The sequence below is a fragment of the Anabrus simplex genome, chromosome 4 (genome assembly GCF_040414725.1).
Source record: "Anabrus simplex isolate iqAnaSimp1 chromosome 4, ASM4041472v1, whole genome shotgun sequence".
Classification (NCBI taxonomy): Eukaryota; Metazoa; Arthropoda; class Insecta; order Orthoptera; family Tettigoniidae; genus Anabrus; species Anabrus simplex.
This window is the reverse complement of record NC_090268.1, coordinates 375473348-375493722: the sequence shown is the minus strand read 5'-3', so window position 1 is coordinate 375493722 and position 20375 is coordinate 375473348. Positions and strand designations below refer to the sequence as shown.

At 41.3% G+C, this 20375-nt stretch overlaps 1 protein-coding gene across 9 annotated transcripts in view; it reads left to right on the top strand.

Moving 5' to 3' along the window:
• LOC136872018 (uncharacterized) overlaps nucleotides 1–20375 on the top strand; it is an 811539-nt gene that overhangs the window by 626093 nt on the left and 165071 nt on the right. For 6 of the 9 annotated variants that reach the window (XM_068227292.1, XM_068227293.1, XM_068227294.1 and 3 more), the window contains one exon: nucleotides 11791–11895. The exons of the other annotated variants lie outside the window; for them this stretch is intronic. In XM_068227292.1, coding sequence (XP_068083393.1) covers nucleotides 11791–11895 — 105 coding nt within the window. The remainder of the gene's footprint in view (nucleotides 1–11790; nucleotides 11896–20375) is intronic. 9 annotated transcript variants of the gene reach the window in all.

Sequence of the window (20375 nt, the reverse complement as noted above, 5' to 3'; positions counted from 1 at the left end):
TCTAAACCAAATTGTTTTAAACGTTTACAGTAGCCTACGAGATTAGAATCCACTGTGGACTGTGGAAGACGTGAAAAAGTCCGCGCAGCTGATCGGCGTTTCTGTGTACAGTGTTTACGCCGCTCGCTTGGAATTTAAACTCCACGGAAAATCCAAGTCTCCAGCGAAAGATCGATGTGTCAGCTCAACACTCGCCGTAAATAAAACAGAAAGGGCCTTAACACGGTATGGCAATAGGATCCTTGGCGTATTCGATGATGATGATGATGATGATGATGATAATAATAATAATAATAATAATAATAATAATAATAATAATAATAATAATAGGTACTTACTTTATATTCGTAACCCTTATCGTCGCCATAAGACCTATCTGTGTCGGTGCGACGTAAAGCCCCTAGCAAAAAAAAAATAAATAAATATATATATATATATATATTCGTAACCGCCCTCTACCTGCAGAAATGTTGTCATGAGAGGATCATGAGTTCGTTTTTACCTTCCGAATGACGAGACTACAATATTTATAACCTTCCTGGAAGCATTGTATTTTGCAATCCCACTCACGGGTGGGTTTTTCAGCTTTTTAACTGTGAGAAACTGCCACTGACAGTCGTTGCCCGAGGCCGGAATCGTATACTTATGTTGTAAATCTCCATGTGCCTCACACAAATTGCATTATGAAATAAAAATAAACCTTGCTTCTCTTGCCTCGGTATTCGTCAATAATCTGTAGGTTTTACATGGTCAATAAAGGAATAAATAGGTATGGTACGTAATCAAAGTACAACTATGTGAAAGGAAGTGATTTCGTTTGATGCTTCACTATTTCACAACGAAGTACTGTATTTGTCAGATAGACGCACGGCGTTAATGATAAGCTGGTTGTGGCGGAGATAGAGTACCATGACGAGACGGAAAGGGGGAACAGGAGACATGCTCACATGCGGAAGGATACTTTTCCTAAGCTCTTGACTTGAATTTCAGTATAGCAGCTGCGAGCTCTCTGCATTAGCTTTGCTGCACCTTGATTGTCTCACTCTATTTCTATTCTTCTGCGTGAATAGGTCACTTAGGACCACGCGGAATCAACATTTGTTGAGCTTTCCTCTTTGGTCAATAGTACATTTTCATCGGTTGTTATAATTTGTGATTCCCCGACCAGGTATGTCGTGTTGGTTTCTTCTCATCTTCCTCAGATCCCCTTGTGCGAACAATCTTCTTGATGACATTTCTATCCTGCAGACTTGGTGATCCTAACTCAGTGAGGTCTTTCTCTGCTTGCTTATACTGTACCGTTTTGACCTCGTGCTTTTGATTTGCAGAAAGTTTGTTTATTCGATAAGTAAGTTTGATGTTACTTATTCTTTCCAAATCGCTTAGAAACTGAATTCGTCGCAGTCTCGTAAGTTTAGATATTTTAAAATATATTTACGAGTTGAGTTTGGGGTAATTTATTCCATTTATATATATATATATATTTTTTTTTGCTAGTTGGTTTACGTCGCATCGACACAGATAGGTCTTACGGCGACGATGGGACGGGAAAGGGCTAGGAGTGGTAAGGAAGCGGCCGTGGCCTTAATTAAGGTACAGCCCCAGCATTTGCCTGGTGTGAAAATGGGAAACCACGGAAAACCATTTTCAGGGCTGCCGACAGTGGGGTTCGAACCTACTATCTCCCGAATACTGGATACTGGCCGCACTTAAGCGACTGCAGCTATCGAGCTCGGTCATTTATAATTCTAGCTCCTAAGATTTTTCTCATGATTTTCCTTTCTTTAATCTCTAATTGTTCCTTTGAGTTTTTCATCATCATCATCATCATCATCATCTGGTTACCCTCCAGGTTCGGTTTTTCCCTCGGACTTAGCGAGGGATCCCACCTCTACCGCCTCAAGGGCAGTGTCCTGGAGCTTCAGACTCTTGGTCGGGGGATACAACTGGGGAGTATGACCAGTACCTCGCCCAGGCGGCCTCACCTGCTATGCTGAACAGGGGCCTTGTAGAGGGATGGGAAGATTGGAAGGGATAGGCAAGGAAGAGGGAAGGAAGCGGCCGTGGCCTTAAGTTAGGTACCATCCCGGCATTCGCCTGGAGGAGAAGTGGGAAACCACGGAAAACCACGAGGATGGCTGAGGTGGGAATCGAACCCACCTCTACTCAGTTGACCTCCCGAGGCTGAGTGGACCCCGTTCCAGCCCTCGTACCACTTTTCAAATTTCGTGGCAGAGCCGGGAATCGAACCCGGACCTCCGGGGGTGGCAGCTAATCACGCTAACCACTACACCACAGAGGCGGCCTCCTTTGAGTTTTTATGAAGTAAATTGAGAGTTTCTGAAGCATAACCGTGATCAAACCTGAAGCTTTAAGTAATGACGAATTTTACTGTTCCAGGACAAGCATTTTTTCATAAACGTTCTTTGCGTATTGAAAAGTAATTTTCATTTTCTGAATTTTTAAAGCTACTGATTCATTTTCATTGCCATTCACCTAAGTACTTAAATTCCTTTTACCCTTGCAATTTCATTCATATCAATGGTAAGTTCAGGTGGAGCATTTTTTATATTTATCATACATTTAATTTTTTCATTTGAGATTTTACGACGTATTTTTGCTGCTTGCTTTTCCAGTATAGCAGTCTATTTCTGCGCATCAGAGATGTCTTCGGCAATTGGTGCCATATCTTCAGCAAACGCTAGACAGGTCTATTATATATATATATATATATATATATATATATATATATATATATATATATATATATATATATATAGCGACTACGCTATCAGTGGATGTTGTAATATATCATCTCCATGGCCTTCTGTACAATGGCGTGTGTTGTGGGCCTTCCGCAGGAAGCAGCGCGGGTCACCTACCTTCCCAATAATACGGCTGATACAAGCTTTGTTATCTCTGTCGTCTTCCACGGAGAACCATCAGAAAGTTCTTCAGCCGAAGGGTAATGAAAGAAAAAGGTCTTCGCTTAATATTAGGCGTATCCGAAAATCATTGAGATTAAAGATGAAGCACATGTATTGAATGCCAACACCGGATAAGGAACTGTGTGAACGGTCGTCGCACACTGCTTCCTGTGTTGTCACGTGATATGCGTGGGCTAGTACTGCCATAATGTTCACTGTACATACCATCTGTCGTGTATGAACGTTCTTTGTTAGCAGAAAACAAATACAATTTTATTACATATTGTCTACATTAAAGTACAGAGACTCTCCTTAATGTTCTGTCTGTCATCTTAGAGACGTGATTTTTCGAATTAGCGATGAGCGCAAAATAATATCGTTTGGAGCAATTTTAAGGCATTCTAAATAATTAAAAGGCACTGGTTAAGAAGACAGTGATATTATTTTTTGCGAATCACAGCGATAGTGTTAATTTGAAGAGAGGTTTGCTTATTTTGCGAGAAGCGCGAAATTACAGCGAAAGTCGTAGAAGAACAAGAGGTTGAAATGCATAAATGCATGCATACCTACATCCTCATTAGAGACGGTTATGCCTTTCAGTGTTCAGTCTGCAAACCTCTATGAATGTACTAAACGCCTTCACAATCCTGCGGCCTCGTTTAGTTCGATACCTCTTATCTTTAAATAATTATTAATAATGTTATTTGTTTTACATCCCACGAACTACTTTCACGGTTTTCGGAGACGCCGAGGTGCCGGAATTTTGTCCCGCAGGAGTTTTTACGTTAGTAGTTAGCGAGACGTATGACGGAGTGGACATTCGTGTAAAGTATGGTTCACAGTTTGATCAACCGCATGACAGTCGCAGTTGGAGAGAGCACATCCACCATGTTTTGTCCTAATCTATGAACGAGGTCATAATTTGAAATTATTACAATTTACGTTAACATTTACTGATTAACAAATGCACCAAACCAAACCCCATGGCACTACAGCTCTTCAAGGGCCTTAGCCTACCAAGCGACCGCTGCTCAGCCCGAAGGCCTGCAGATTACGAGATGTCGTGTGGTCAGCACGACGAATCCTCTCGGCCGTTATTCTTGGCTTTCTAGACCGGGGCCACTATCTCACCGTCAGATAGCTCCTCAATTCTAATCACGCAGGCTGAGTGGACCTCGAACCAGCCCTCAGGTCCAGGTAAAAATCCCTGGCCTGGCCGGGAATCGAACCCGGGGCCTCCGGGTAAGAGGCAGATACGCTACCCCTACACCGCGGGTCCGGCACTAACAAATGCACCGTTCACTGTAATACAAAGTTTCCAATTAGTTTTGTAATGAGTGAGCCACATTTTCTCAAAATCGTGAGAGAAGTGTTTGAGAAAATCTATTCCAAAATAATTGAAGTGTAAGTACATTCCCATGTTCATGTCCCCTTAATAGCTTGAAAAGTTCTCCTGTGACCCGTATGTTGTACCTTCCTATGCCTTACCTTGGTAACTTGCTGACGGAGATGTGAAACGTATGATAATCAATTAATGTCTGCTCAGCTGTTCGTATACAGTACAGTAAGTGTGGATACCATCTACCTTAAAAGCCCGCCTGGTGGTCTTGATCGTTAAGGCGTCCAATCCTTAAAGTATGACACCGTGGTAGTTTTAGTCCCTCCCGTTGGTGCAAGAAAATCGCCATCAGAATGTTGGCCGCCAGGGTAGGAGGGGTATGCAATTTCTAGTCACTAGATTGCGTGCCAAAGTTGGGTTTAATTCTAAATCTCTCACCAAAGTTCATATGAACACAAAACATAATTATGACGCGCTATTGATGGTGATTCGTCCATCGGATGGCGACTTTAATCCTTGATCAAACCCTTTACTATTATTCGACAGGAGTAGGCTATGTGACGACACCAGGTTTCACCCTCTTCCTACCTCATAATTATCATCCACCCACACGGACGTGTAAGTCGTCCATGGGTGTCAACTAGGTAGACCTGCACCAGGCCTCCCTCAGACCGCACGCTATCGATCGATCAATCAATCTACTTTAAAATTCTAAACTATAAATTGTGTTGATTTTTCAAATGAATATCCTATAAAAACTGGAAATCAACATAAATTATTGATGAGCGTAAAAAGCGAAAAGAATTTCTGCACAAGACTGATCATTTATCATCAAACCGGTTTAATTCCCTACGTTGTTTACTGCTCTGTCGTACATTTTCTAACCTTATAATCATTTCATTATACCAGACATTCATTGCCTTTCTTTGAGGTAACCTCATTGCTTACGTCAGGTAATAACTACGATGGCGTCAAGAGTATTTCGTCAGCCAATGAGGACTGGTCTTGTCCTTGCCCCTTACCTTCACAGGACGCGGTAGAAAAAGCTGACTGGGAACATCGTGAGCACAGTGATGTCACACTTTCCCAAGGTTACCATCTTGGCTGAAAAGTAAACAGCCCTTTGACCTCTCTGGACGGAGGGTTCGAGATTAAACCAACATCATTGTTGGGTTATACGGTGCTTAAATGCGAACATGCCAAGAGGTTGTTGTAAGAATAAGACGCTGATTCGCATCACGGAATATATGCATAGCCGTGAGGGTAGGAATGATTCACAACACTTATTATGGTAACATTTGTAATGCCGTATGCAATTATCATATTGCTCCGTATTGATACAATTACAATAGACAGACTTTTAGTCTATGTACAATCGGTAGTGATGGTGCTACCAGAGGTGAGTCCCGCAAAAAACACATTACGCACACATTCGTCCAACATTGCTTAATAAGCCTCATTTTTTTTCTTTCTTTATTTTCCCTTTTAGATGCTATCTTCAATAACCCGAATTGTCACAGTTTACAAATTCATACACAGCTACGAGGTTCTACATACGTAAGCTAACCACACCTCGTTCAAACTTCCGAAAAATAATAGGAGTTCACAAATTAAACACAGGCAAATCAACTCTAATGAAGTACTCTCAAGAAAAAAACTGTCAGTTCCTCCTTAGCGTCATTTTATTACCCAGTTAATGGGTTCAACTGACACAAATCATGTGACAATTCATGATTATGTGAATGCTGAATTTTGCATAGTCGCACTTTCCACGGACTCAACTAATTAAATACGACCGAGCTCGATAGCTGCAGTCGCTTAAGTGCGGCCAGTATCCAGTATTCGGGAGATAGTAGGTTCGAACCCCACTGTCGGCAGTCCTGAAAATGGTTTTCCGTGGTTTCCCATTTTCACACCAGGAAAATGCTGGGGCTGTACCTTAATTAAGGCCACGGCCGCTTCCTTCCCACTCCCAGCCCTTCCCTGTCCCATCGTCGCCATAAGACCTATCTGTGTCGGTGCGACGTAAAGCAACTAGCAAAAAAAAAAAATTAAATGCGATGAATTTGACATCCATCAATATACTATTTTCTCCTTGTAATTGTCATCAGAAGTAATTTTAATTTTAAGAATTTATACCTGCAGTGATATCACCGATGCACATTCTACTTTTTTTTTAAGACACATCAACATCACAATACAACTCATGAGCACATCAACCTAGCTTTAATGTATAAGTTTTGTCATTGTTTTATGCATACATAGAGAGTCTAATACTGTGTCAATTTTTAGTTATAAGTGGCTGAATATGATCATTATATGATTAAAACTAGTCCCCACAATATATCAATCATCATCAGTGTTCTACAATATGGCAGGTCTTCACATGGCAGCTCTCCACGCAATCCTGTCTCTTGCCACCCTCTTTGTTTTCTCATTCCTGTATTCTATCCTGATACTGTCCAGCATCTGACATCTTCTCCGTCCGCTTTGTCTTTTTCCATTTATCGTTCCTTCTATAGCATCTACAAGCAAGCAATCTCTCCTCATCCAATGACCAATCCAACTGTGCTTTCTCTTCTTGATTACTTTTAATATATTTCTCTCTTCCCCAACTCTTCTCAAGACTTCTTCATTCTTTACTTTTTTTATCCGTTGTATACTTTCCATTCTCCTCCAAATCCACATCTCAAATGCTTCCAGTCTTCTTTCGTCCTCTTTCTTCAGTGTCCATGTCTCAGCTCCATACAGTGCCACGCTCCATACAAAGCATTTCACGAATCGCTTCCTCAAGTCTCTATCTATGTCCGCACAAAAAAGTCTACTCTTCATATTAAATGCTTCCTTCGCAATCGCAGTACGAGTTTGCACCTCATGTCCTATGTTATTACACTTCCCAAGTATAATCACATATAAGTAAATATGTATTGTTAGGTGGAACCCTTAAGTCTATCTATTATAATCTGTAATGCCTTCAAACATGAATATGAAAAACTGGATGCATTCAATCAGTAGCGGCGATTGGAAATTAGAAGGGGGGGGGGGGTGCAGAAACTGTATAGCTAAATAAAGCCTGGTCGCCCTAACGTAGTCGCTAGGAGCCGATGTTAACACTTCACAGTGAAAAATTCCCTCCCTTTCTCTCACTCAAGCTGCAGCGCATGGACTGGCAGTTAAGGATTTGAGACATTGGCTAGTAATCGCACTTACACACGCTACTGCGCGAGTCCCCACTGTAAGAATCGGGTAGCTGCGTCCAATGATATTTTGTGCGTATTTACGCTGAGTAATATTTGAAGAAATTAGAGAGAACAATTAGGTAATACACAACAGGGTTTGTATAAATTGTTTTTTAATAATTCCTAGATTTAGGTGCATTCAATAAACTTCAACCTGAAGCTATTCTGAACGGCCATACTCAATCATCTTGTCCCTTGAGCAGTCATCATAACACTCGTACCAACCTTTGAAAATATTTATATTGTAACAGAGGATTTTCTTGTTTTTAATTTGCTTTACGTCGCGCCGAAACAGATAGGTTTTATGGCGACGATGGGTTAGGAAATGATTAGGAGTGGGGAGAAAGCGGCCGTGGCTTTAATTTTTTTTTTGCTAGTTGTTTTACGTCGCACCGACACAGATAGGTCTTATGGCGACGATGGGACAGGAAAGGGCTAGGAGTGGATAGGAAGCGGCCGTGGCCTTAATTAAGGTACAGCCCCAGCATTTGCCTGGTGTGAAAATGGGAAACCACGGAAAACCATTTTCAGGGCTGCCGACAGTGGGGTTCGAACCTACTATCTCCCGAATACTGGATACTGGCCGCACTTAAGCGACTGCAGCTATCGAGCTCGGTGTGGCTTTAATTAAGGTATAGCCCCAGCATTTGCCTGGTGTGAAAATGAGGAAACCATGGAAAACCATCTTCAGGGCTGCCGACAGTGGGATTCAAACCCACTTTTTACCGGATGCAAGCTCACAGCTGCGCAGCCCTAACCGCGCGGCCAACTTGTCCGGTAACGAGTTTAGACCTGAAAGAGAGGGTGAACAAACAAGGAATAAACACTTTACAGAATCTGTACAGTTATTTTTTATGTTAAAAGAAAACTGTCAGGCTGCATCAGTCTTCCAACTTCGCAAAACTTCGGTATTTTAATTCATAAATAGATCTGATGTTCGCAGTAAGTGGTACTTGACCACCACCATCTTCCCTTCTCCTCGTAAAAGGAAATTCAGTGAGCAGAGCTGAGTAGCACAGCGTTGTTCAGAACGGCCATCGCTCTCGTTTGGCCACAAGCCTGTGCCCCGAGCTCGAAGCTCAGTCCTCTCTCCACGTCACTATTAATTATGCAGAAGTGCTCAATATTTATTTTTTCATTTCGCTTTCACGCACAACCGAGTATGTGATTTATGGTGGTTTTTAGCATGCCTTTGCTAGCGAGACCTAGTGTTTACAGTACACTATGTCTTCTGGTATGGGCTGGAACAAATTTGTTACTTTCATTTTCTTGTCTGTCTCATCCTTGGCTTTGACGATATGAAAGTGACTATGGACGATCCTAGTAAAACCATTCCATAAGCAACCAGTCCCTGTTATGATTGGTGTGAAAATGTAGCTCATATGGTTGGTTAGTGCGTGCTTTTCATTGGGCTTGCCAGACTGATATGCAATAGCCACTTCTGGCTCAGTGAGGAAAGCAACGGGAAACTCTCTCCTCGTTTGCCTAGTATGCCTCTTCAGTGACGCCTAGCCGTCTATAATTATCGGTGGAGCTGTTGAGGATCAAACCAGCCTTCGGGCTGAATACCCAAGATACATGTTTTCATTATCGTTTTTGAATTTATTTTACCTCGCGATAATTCAGACAGAACTTACGGCGACGACGAGGGCTTTTATTCTATTTTATTTTATTTTTACTGTTTTATTTTTTCTTGTCTTTTCTTATATTTCGTAATTTTCCCCATTCTTTTCTGACTTTTCTAATTCTTTACCTGTTTTATTGTATTTTATATTTAAGGACGACACACACACACACACACACACACACACACACACAGTCCCCGAGCCAGTGGAAATAACCAATTAAGGTTAAAATCCCCGATCCTGCCTGGAATCGAACCCGGTACCCCTTGAAGGTTAACACAGAACTAAGAATGGGAAGAAAGCGACCGTGGGTTTAAGATACGGCCCCAAAATGGTCCTGTTGTGATAATGGGAAACCACGTAAACTCCTCTTCTTGGCTGCTGACATTGGGGTTGGAACCAATTATATCCCGAATGTAAGCTCGCAGCTATGTGATCGGATCCCCGTAGGAGATCGCTTGGTATTATTCAATATTTGATTGCAGTGTGTCTATAAAGTGAGGTCGAAAAAATTGGAAGATTTCCATCTAATTTCGTATTTTCTGGAATATTTTTAGAAATCCGAAGTTACTCCACAATTTCGGAGGATCTGGTGTAACACTGCAGGGTCAGTTTCAAAGAAGTCGGTTAATATAGTAAATGAGCTGAAGTGTGTCAAATACTAAAACTTCAAGTTAAATAAATCGTTCGATAGGGTACATTCAGATCTGGATGGTAGAAAACTCGATCGCTTTAATAAAAATGACAAATTCAATATTCAAAGAAAATAATGTGACTGTTACACGGATAACAGTTTCCACACTCTTCCAAAGAACAACTGTTTCGAGTTAGTCTCTATGGGAATCACACCTTCAGTTCCTGTAACTAAAATAAGAATTTGCTGGAAATCCTCTGTTTGGGTATTACTAAGCGTGTCGACAATCTAATGCCTGAACGGAGTAAGTTGGCTTCGCGGTTCGTATCTCATAGCTGTGAGCTTGCATTCGGGAGATAGAGTTCTCCAGTTCGGTATATGGTTTTCCGTGGTTTCTTATTTTCATACCAGGCAAATTCTGGGGCTGTAATTTAATTACGACCACGGCTGCGACGTTAAAGTAGTAAAAAAAAAGAAAAAAACTTTTCCCTTTGCGAAAAGCTAATGATCATGAATATGTCTTTCAATAAATGAAACTCTGTTGTATCGAGGAGAACTGCAACTTTGCGTCAAAGGAACTTGTAGCTGCAGCATCTTTCTATATTTATGTATTTATTTATTTATTTATTTATTTATTTATTTATTTATTTATTTATTTATTTATTTATTTATCACACATTTCTGTAACAGAGTTGCACTCCAATTACAACAGACATTACAAAATATAGTACGATGATATATATTGCAAAACAGAGAAAGATCACGAAAAATTAACAGATTTTGAAAAAGCATAGTAAACCAATTTAGAAGAAAAAATTACAAAAACAATAGGTTATATACAGTTCAGGATTAGATAGTGCTGCAATTACTGGCTCGTGATTACATAAGTAGGAAGAATTAAAACTTTATGTGCAGGCACACACATATGCGAACAGGTCAGGTGCATGATTTACAGTGTAAAAATATCTCGAAGTTTATAGACAATTGAATTCCATTTGTATTATTCACAAAGAGTTGTGTAATGAATTATATTTTCTTTTTATGAGCTGCTATTTGTTAAGATTGTTTAAGTATATTCACTAAAGAAAAACACTAGAAATTTTTTGAAGTATGTTAGGAACATTGAGAGATCTATGTCGTGGTTTTTGAATAAGTCATTAAACGTACTACACATCCTTACTAACGGCGAATTTTTATGAATTAATATGTTGGATAAGGGATTGTTAAAGTACGTCCGGTTACGCAAGTTAGATTTGCTTACGTTAAAATGTATTCTGGCTAGTATTTATACAAATCCATAGCTGCAGCATCTTTGGCGGCCAAGGGCTACGGTAACGACTGTGACGTCACCGACGTCTCACATTTTGTAGCGTCACGTTACGTTACACAAATTTTTGGATGAACTCAAGCCATAAGCCATTCATGTCAAAATTAATTCATTCATTTCACTGGTTTGAAGTTCGAAGGAAGACTGATGGGTTGTCATAAAACATTTCTACATGATCTAATGATTTACGGTTTCCTTCGTCGACTCATAATTCTGTGCCTGGATGTCGTCTAGAATGTGTTCTTTTCCATGGTTATATTCCTCCACTGAAGCTTTCTGACACACTTTCCATTAAATTGGAGTGGAGCATTGTGTGAGCTCACCATGCGAGATGTCTGTTCTGGATTGTGCGATGATTGATTTCCCCTCGCTCGTTGTGTCTAGAACCCTGGAGTTTGATATTTTAAATCTCCACATTACATTTATCATCTCACGAACTTTCGAAGGTTTCAAGACTGCATTTCATTTTTATTCATTGTCAACGTTTCAGAGTCTACAATATAAATGCAACAAAGAACTAATATCTGAACTTGAAATAGACTTTGAGCTTGTCAGGTCGTGCCGAGTACAGACATTACAGAAGTACAGAACAAAAATGGTCCACCGGAACAAGCTGAAAGTCTATCTCAAGTATGATGCGGTCGTGCAAAACTAAATACTGTATTCAATTCTAATACCACTTCTCCTCCCGTTACGCAGTAAACTGCGGGCCTCGCTGAAGGAAGAGGAAGGAGCCAAGCACAGCCACAAGGACGAGGACGAAGGATGCAGCACAACGGTCTGTTCCTCGTGTAGCAAACATAGGTGAGCCTCACAACTGAGTGTCCGTCCGTCCGAGTGCTGTGTCTGTCTGTCTTCGTGTTTTCATGTTTTGTACCAGGCATGTGGATGTTAAATGTCTCAATTTTACGAATTTCTATTCCATATTCAGTGGGCTTGCCAGATTGATGTGACACCACCATCTGGCCCAGTGAGGAAAACAACCAAAAATTGCCTCAGTCTTTATTTCCTTCTTCAGTGACGCCTACTGTAGGCCATTAATGACAGCAAATAGTGAACCTGTTGAGGATCCAACCAGCCTTCGGGTTCATGTATCAATAAAAGAATATTTCGCCTGTTGCTGTTTCTTAATGGATGCAGTAAGACGTATTGTTACGTATCAGATTGCAAGATTAGGACCTATATAGGAGATCCTCACCAATTTTCTAATGGCAACTGATCGAGCAGTTAAATAATGTTTGTCATTTCGACATTCTGCTGTAAAATGTTATTTTTACTTTTTCACGTTGTGTTTTATATTCCATATTTCTCGTTCTACAAGAACATCCTCAGATTCTATCAAATGACTTAAATCATGGGTAAATATGTACAGTGTTGTTTACATTGCGTAAACTTGTCAATGATTGAGAGTTAGGTGATAATATGAACAAGAATTAACAAATGATGATCTTTATAAGTACTCAACCAACCCCGTATTAACATAATGAAAAACAAAATTCTGTACTTATCTGGATTTGCAAGATTATTCCTTTGTCACCAAACACTATTTCACTATTTCAGTCGTGAACTTGACATAAATTGTAATACAGAATCCCTCGTGCAGTTTGTTACTGCATTTAAAAAAATAAGAGTTTTATTGGTGATTTTTTTTCGGAGACATACTTTGTACCGCGTTCAATGCGAATCAGAGGTGAATCGGACCAAATTTAAACAAGATTCCGCTGTAATTTAATAATAATAATAATAATAATAATAATAATAATAATAATGAAGTTGGGTATAATCTGATGATCTCAGAAACGAAGGATGTCATTCTGTTATCAATTAGGTAAATATTTTCTTTTTCAGATAAGTTATATTCTAGTTTTATTAATCTTGAATTAATTTCCACAGACTGGAAAACTTCAGAATTTTATTATTTACTGAATATGAAAAGAATACCTATGGCTTCTACTTTAACAAAAAATTAACTTTGTTTCTTCATTTTTCGGAGAGTAGGAACACTTCTTAAGGAGTTTATAACCTCAATGGTAAACTAAATCCATCTCCGTACAGACTATGAAGGTCCTTGGAGTAGTGGTTGGTAAAGGCTTCAACAATCCGCAGTCTTAGCTCTCTCCACACACACACACACACACACACACACACACACACACACACACACACACACACACAGACAGACAGACAGACAGACAGACAGACAGACAGACAGACAGACAGACAGACAGACAGAGAGAGAGAGAGAGAGAGAGAGAGAGAGAGAATTAACCTGGTACTAATTGTTGGTGCAGACAGAGTGAACGTTCGGGTCTTGCGCCTCTGCAGAAGTAGATTTTTGTTAAATTTCCTATTTCCTAACGGAAAATCGAACCTAATGTACACGCGAGCACAGAAATGGTCTCCCGGTATAAACAAAACATCGTATACCCCCACCTCCACGCTTAACGCATTGCTGCAGGTTGACCGCCTGCTACAAGACTGCTGTGATTGAAAGGGGCACAGTGGTGGATGTATAGCAATACACATACTGTGCCTTCAGCACTACCCGTTCACTCTCTTCCCCACCTTTTCGCTACTGGAGTGGCCTTCGATACTACCCCTTCATTCCCTCTCCTCCTTTTCTGTACTGGAGTGCGGCAGTGTTGATTGTTTACGTCGGGACACCATTTCTGTGCTTGCATGTACATCCTCCCGGATGATTGCGTCAGCTGAGCAGCTAAATACAGTAAGTGGAAATCTGTTACTAGCTGCTGTGAGTTAGTATATTATCTCATCTGTGTATTCAGGTCTATTCACATACTGACATGGCGAACTACGTACGAATTTCCTTGTCTTAAAACTACCATCAATATAATCTGGGGTCGAACCTGCAATCTTGAGCTTTGGAATATAGCCTCTCTAGCACCGTCGTCGACTGAGCTCTGTTGAGCGCACATTATTGCTATTAAAATAAATCAAGAACAAGTAGTTAATGCATGTTCCACTCACTGATTAGGTCTTCCATTAAAATGATTTAGTGAATAATATTAATTGAATGTTATCAGTTACACGGACGCGCTCCTGCTGTAGAGACTGAAAGTAGGACCACCATCAAAGGAGAAAGCACTTGTAGATTGAAAGTTAATGTTCCTATACTCTACTGTCTTATTCAAATCTGCCGAGTGTATCTGGGTAGGCAGAACCCATGACTTCATCCTTTCCAAGGAATGTCCATATCGGTCTTCTGGTAACAGTTTCATCTTCTTCTGAGGAGCTAAGTGCCTCAGGCGGTAAAGTGCTGGCCTACGAACCCAGTCCTGGCTCAGTCCGGTGGTATTTGAAGGTGCTCAAATACGCCAGCCTCATGCCGATAGATGTACTGGCATCTAAAATAACTTCTGCGAGACTGAATTCTGGCACTTCGGCGTCTCCGAAAACCGTAAAACTAGGTAGGGGGACATAAAACCATTATTATTATTATTATTATTATTATTATTATTATTATTATTATTATTATTATTATTATTATTGCAGCTGTGTCGTTTAGACTGGCCTTCTGACCTCAAGTTGACTGGTTCGAACCCAGATCAGATCGGTGGTTTTTGAAGGTGCTCAAACACGCTAGCCCCATGTTTGTAGATTTGCTGGCGCGTAAAAGATCTCCCGCTGAATAAAAATACGGCACCTCGGCGTCGCCGAAAACCGCAATAGTAGTAGTAGTAGTAGTAGTAGTAGTAGTAGTAGTAGTAAACCTTCGTGCCAAGGTCACTTTTCCCATATGATGATGATGATGATAATGATGATGATTTCGTGTGGTTATCATAGCCTGGTGTAGCCCTCGTAAGGCAGTCGACACACGTCTGCTGTGTATAGCAAACTGTCTATGTTGTAGAGAGCAGTGTTGTGTGCGGTATGCAGGCTGCAGGAATATTGGAGTCGGCATAAACACTTGGTCCTCCAGGTAAGGGATCTAACCTCCTTCGTCTACCGCCTTTCCCACAGCTGAAGGGTCGCGGGTGCGAACTGTCTCTCACATTGTAGATTTGGCCCTGTTTTTTGACCGGTTGACCTTACTGACGTCAACCCTATATGGAGGGATGTAATCACTATTGCGTGTTTCTGTGGTGGTTGGTAGTGTGGTGTGTTGTCTGAATATGAAGAGAAAATGTTGGGACAGACACAAATGCCCCGTCTCCGTGCCAGAAGAATTAATCAAGGGTGATTAAATTCCCCGTCCCGGCCGGGAGTCGAACCTGGAGCCCTCTGAACCGAAGGGCAGTATTGTCTGCGCACCTTTTCTGAATAGATTTACACCCTAGTGCTGAATTGGTCGACCTCGGCAATCTTCGAGATTCGTACTGGCAACCTGTGAAACACAAACTATGAATCGCTTATGCATCGCTGTACTGTTGTTATTTACACAGCAAAGCCAAACTATAGAATTCGCTCTAGGAATAAGATTCGCATCGAGAAATGTTATATAATGTGTGTGTGATACAGTTGTTGGCTTAAGATAACAAAGATTTAGCAAAATTCATATCGATCGATCATATTATCGATTCAATTCAAATTTCATTTCCATTCAGTTGGCAGTACTACTGGAACTGGAATTGCCCCCTCCTTACTCCTCAAACCCGTACACAAATCTATCGATAAAAGTGCGCAGATAATACGCTGGCCACTCAGTCAAGGAGTCTTGACGTAAATGATCTAACCTAGGACCCCAACGCCAGAAAGTTGAGACGTTGATCAGTCAACCATGGAGCAGGCTATGTACACTAATAGTACGAATAAATAATGACAGATCGAGGGACATGATAGCCGAGCTACATCGTCAAAGCAGGTGCTGTTCTAATCGCTGCCAATGCATGTGAGATTTTTGAAAAGAGGAATTGCTAACTATTATTCCCCACGGTTCTAAAATGAAGCAAAAATGGCAATATATACAAGAGTCTTCTTGTGTTAACTGTAACTTGGAGTCTGATACATCTCTTACGGATATAGGTTTTTCTTTTCTCTCAAAGAAGAGAGTTACAAATGTTCCCTATGAGCACTGCCGGTGAAATTCTCGAAATTTTCAACGTTTGCATCGATATTACTATTTTAAATGTTTGCTTGTTCAAAAGCGACACGTGACAGCGTTATCAGCAGCCGTACAGTAACATATAGCGTAAGTGTATACTCTGCTGTACAGGGGCGTAACGTTAGAGCAGTCCAGCCCCGTGGTGTAGGGGGCAACGCGTCACACGGCGACCCCGGGTTCGATTCCCGACTGGGTCAGGGGTTTTTAATTGTAAATGATTAATATCCCTGGCCTGGGGACTGGGTGTTTGTGTCGTCCTTAACGTTCCTTTCCTCACATTCAACACTCTACACTTCCTCCATTCCAGTTACACGCAGGTTCATATCACATGGTGCAAGTAGGAGCAAAAGATCTCTATAGGTCGACGCCCCGAACAAATAGCACTTTTAAGAAAACGTTAGAGCATGCAGACCCTGCAGGTGGGCCCGGAATCAAATCAATCAATCAATCAATCACTACTGATCTGCAGTTAGGGCAGTCGTCCAGGTGGCAGATTCCCTATCCTTGGTCTTCCTAGCCTTTTCTTAAATGATTTTCTATAAATTTCCAATTTCTTTGCATTCCTTAACTCCCCTTCCTATCAACGTATATTTGCCCAATTTGCCCTCTTGAATGCCACCTTTCGAAGTACACAGTTCAAAAAATAGGGGAACATGTCTTTGAACGTATGCCATGCTCCATAAAACAATACCTCACACCCAGGTATAGGGCCTATTACCAACTAAACTTTTATTCTTTACCGTTTGAAGTATACAAAAGAACATCGATGGATTCGCGTTCATTTTCAGAACACAAACGGAAATGTCCAAATAAGGGCAAAAACAAAGTGATAACAGTCCTCTAGGGTGGATTTTTATCACAGTTGGAGAGCTTCAGTATGGTGTATATCCACCACGAGCATTTATCACATCTTGACACGTACGTGGCATGCTCCGTATAAGTTGCTGTAGGTCACGTTGCGGTATCAGGTCCCATTCTTCACTGAGAGCCTGTTCGAGGTCTTGGAGAGTCTGTGGTGGAACAGGACGCCCACGAACACTTCTATCAAACCTATCCCACACATGTTCGATGGGATTGAGGTCGGGACTCACTTCTGGCGATTCCATCTCTTGAATGTCCAGTTCTCGCAAGACAGTTCTGGTGATGCGCGCTACATGAGCCCTGGCATTGTCGTGCATGAGTACGAATTCAGCGCAACACCGTATTCAGCACCAACACATGCTGTAGCAGTATATGCTTGATGTACCCCGCAGCGGTAAAATTACCACAAACGACGGTAAGATCCGTACGGCCACCATCACAGAACCTTGTCGGAATAGGTCGCCTTCCTGGACAACATTTGGCATGTACTGCTCACCACGGCGTCTCCATACACGTTGACGTCCATCACGCTGTGTTAGGGGAAATCTGGACTCGTCTGTGGACAACACAGTTCTCCATTGCCGAAATTGCCAGTCGACGTGGGTACGGGCAAACAGAAGGCGAGCTGCGGGATGTTGCTGCGTTAAACGGGGCACTCGAACAGGACGTCTGAATCGTAAGGACACTTCTCATTACCTGTTCCTTACTGTCTTGTTAGACACCGTGACTCCAGTGACCCTCCTGAGGTCTTGTTGCAGTTCTGTGGCAGTTGTTGAACGACGCCGCAACGCACAGATGGTCAGATATCTGTCTTCCTGTGGGGTTGTCATGCGTCCAGGACCTTGTCCAACCCTCCTCGTGAACTGGCCTGTCTCATTGTAGCGATTCCACAAACGGTGAATAACTGACGGGGAGACATTGAGATCAACAGCAACACGACGAAAAGTCCACCCTTCCTGGATCAAAGTGACGGCCCTTGCTACTTGAACCTCGTTAAGATGTCTCATGGAATGTGCTGGTTAACATACAATGTGCTCAAATGACCGCAGTAGTCTGTGGAACTCACAACGACGCACGGACGCCCACTATTCACATTGTTTTGAAGGGTCACCTGACAGTTTAATGCATGGCTACGCCTACAGATGGAATATAACTTCGATTTGTCATACCCTGAGTAGCTAAGTTCTCAAGGTAAGCTGTACGACCATTGGAACCCCATCTACGATATTAACGTTCACATGCCAGACGTTACAAAACATGTTCTCCTAATTTTTTAACTGTGTAGGTTTTTTTTGATTTGTGTGTGTGTCACTTGACTGCATCTATCAGCTATTTGTGTCAAGTGCAACACAGCACAACTTGCCGTCTTTTGCAGCACCGCGACGCCCTCTTCAGAAAACACCTGTCTGCACCAAATTGAAAATCCACAGCCTGTTTCCAGTCAGTCGACCGGATCAGGAATGGAATGAATGAAGCCTCCATCTTTCGGCGAGGATAGAAATTGTACCGGCTGCCGAGGCCTGTCGCACTCCTCTGGGGCAATGATTAATGACTGGCAGATGAAATGAAATGATAATGGAGAGTGTTGCTGGAATGAAAGATGAAATCGGAGTACCCGGAGAAAATCCTGTCCCGCTTCCGCTTTGTCCAGCATAAATCTCACATGGAGTGACCAGGATTTGAACCACGGAACCCAGCGGTGAGAGGCCGGCGCGCTGCCGCCTGAGCCACGGAGGCTCTCTGCACTAAATTATTTAAAAATAATTAAAACAATGAAAATTGATACCAGAATATCACCTTTTAGTTAAAAAAAGATACTTTCTTGTTGTGCATCTGAGATCGTATTAAGCACAAATTTTGCAGAACATTCTACTGTTGTCACACATTGAAATGAAATGGCGTATGGCTTTTAATGCCGGAAGTGTCAGAGGACAAGTTCGGCTCTCCAGGTCTTTTGATTAGACACCCATAGGCGACCTGCGCGTCGTGATGAGGATGAAATGATGATGAAGACGTCACATACACCCGGCCCCCGTGCCAACGAAATTAACCAATGTTGGTTAAAATTCCATACCCTGCCGAAAATCGAACCCGGGACCCCTGTGACCAAAGGCCAGGACGCTAACCATTTAGCCGTGGAGCCGGACTGTCACACATTTATTCGACAGCAGTGTATAATGCCAATAAGACGTAACAGTCAGTCAATTCAGTTTCAAACGAGCTCTCTTTGCGTAAAGTTTATCAATTATCTGTTGTGCGATTTAATATTTTTTATACTTTATTTGATTAGTTTTTGATTTAATTTTGTTCGTATATTTTTCTGTGTTGTAATGGAATTTATTATCATAACCGAGACTTTGTTATCAGTCGCAGAGTAAAGTTCTGTAGTAACTGAAACACGAATGCTATTAAAGTACAAACAGCTATGGTTGGCACTTCAGCAGATTAGCCGTTAAAGCACGGAGGCAGTTAAATAAAATATTTAAAAAAATAATCTTACAATTACGAATAATCCTTTTTTTCCTATAACTTTACAATATATTGTATTATTTCTACTTGCTGCAATTAAATTTATATTAAATTATTCATGCGTTTTACATTTTTTGAGGGGATCCGAATGTTTATTTTGTCAGGGGTCTGTATCACATTCGTTACGTCTCTGTTGTTGTCATAGTTACCATAAACCATTGTTAAATATATTTCTTCCGCTTTTTCACACACCTTTGATGTCGCGATTGTGAACTGAGTCGCACGTGTGGATTTGTCCTTGTTTTTCTACCGGATGCCCTTCCTGTCACCGATCCTTTGTGAAGGGACATATTTTCCATTGCGTGTTTCTGTGGTGGGTGGTCTGTTGTCTGAATATGAAGAGGAGACAAATACAGACACCCAGTCCCTGACCTAGAAGAAATAATCTGAGGTGACTAAAATCCCATACTCGACCAAGAATCGAACCCGGGGCCCTATGAACCGAAGACCTCAACTCTGACCATCCAGTCGAAAAGTGGGAATTTTTGTTAAATATACTTCAGGTTGTTAAAATAAGCCTATTTTTAGATTATATGTTTCGTTAATTTATCTGTGAACTAACACTGTTAAGGTAAATGATACTTTTCTATTACAGTAGAATAAAGTTGTAATACTGATGAGCGCACTGTAAGTAGCTCTGTAATATTAATACAGTTATAACGTCAGAGATTAATCCCTTTATTCCGTAGTTGAATGTTGTGAAATGTGAAAATTCTTCTAAAAAGGAGTGATTAAAGTCGGGTTGTGAAATGTAAATAACAGCTTTCATTTACATGTCTGCATCAAGGCTGTTGTCCGTCCCCATGGCTAAATGGTTAGCGTGCTGGTCTTT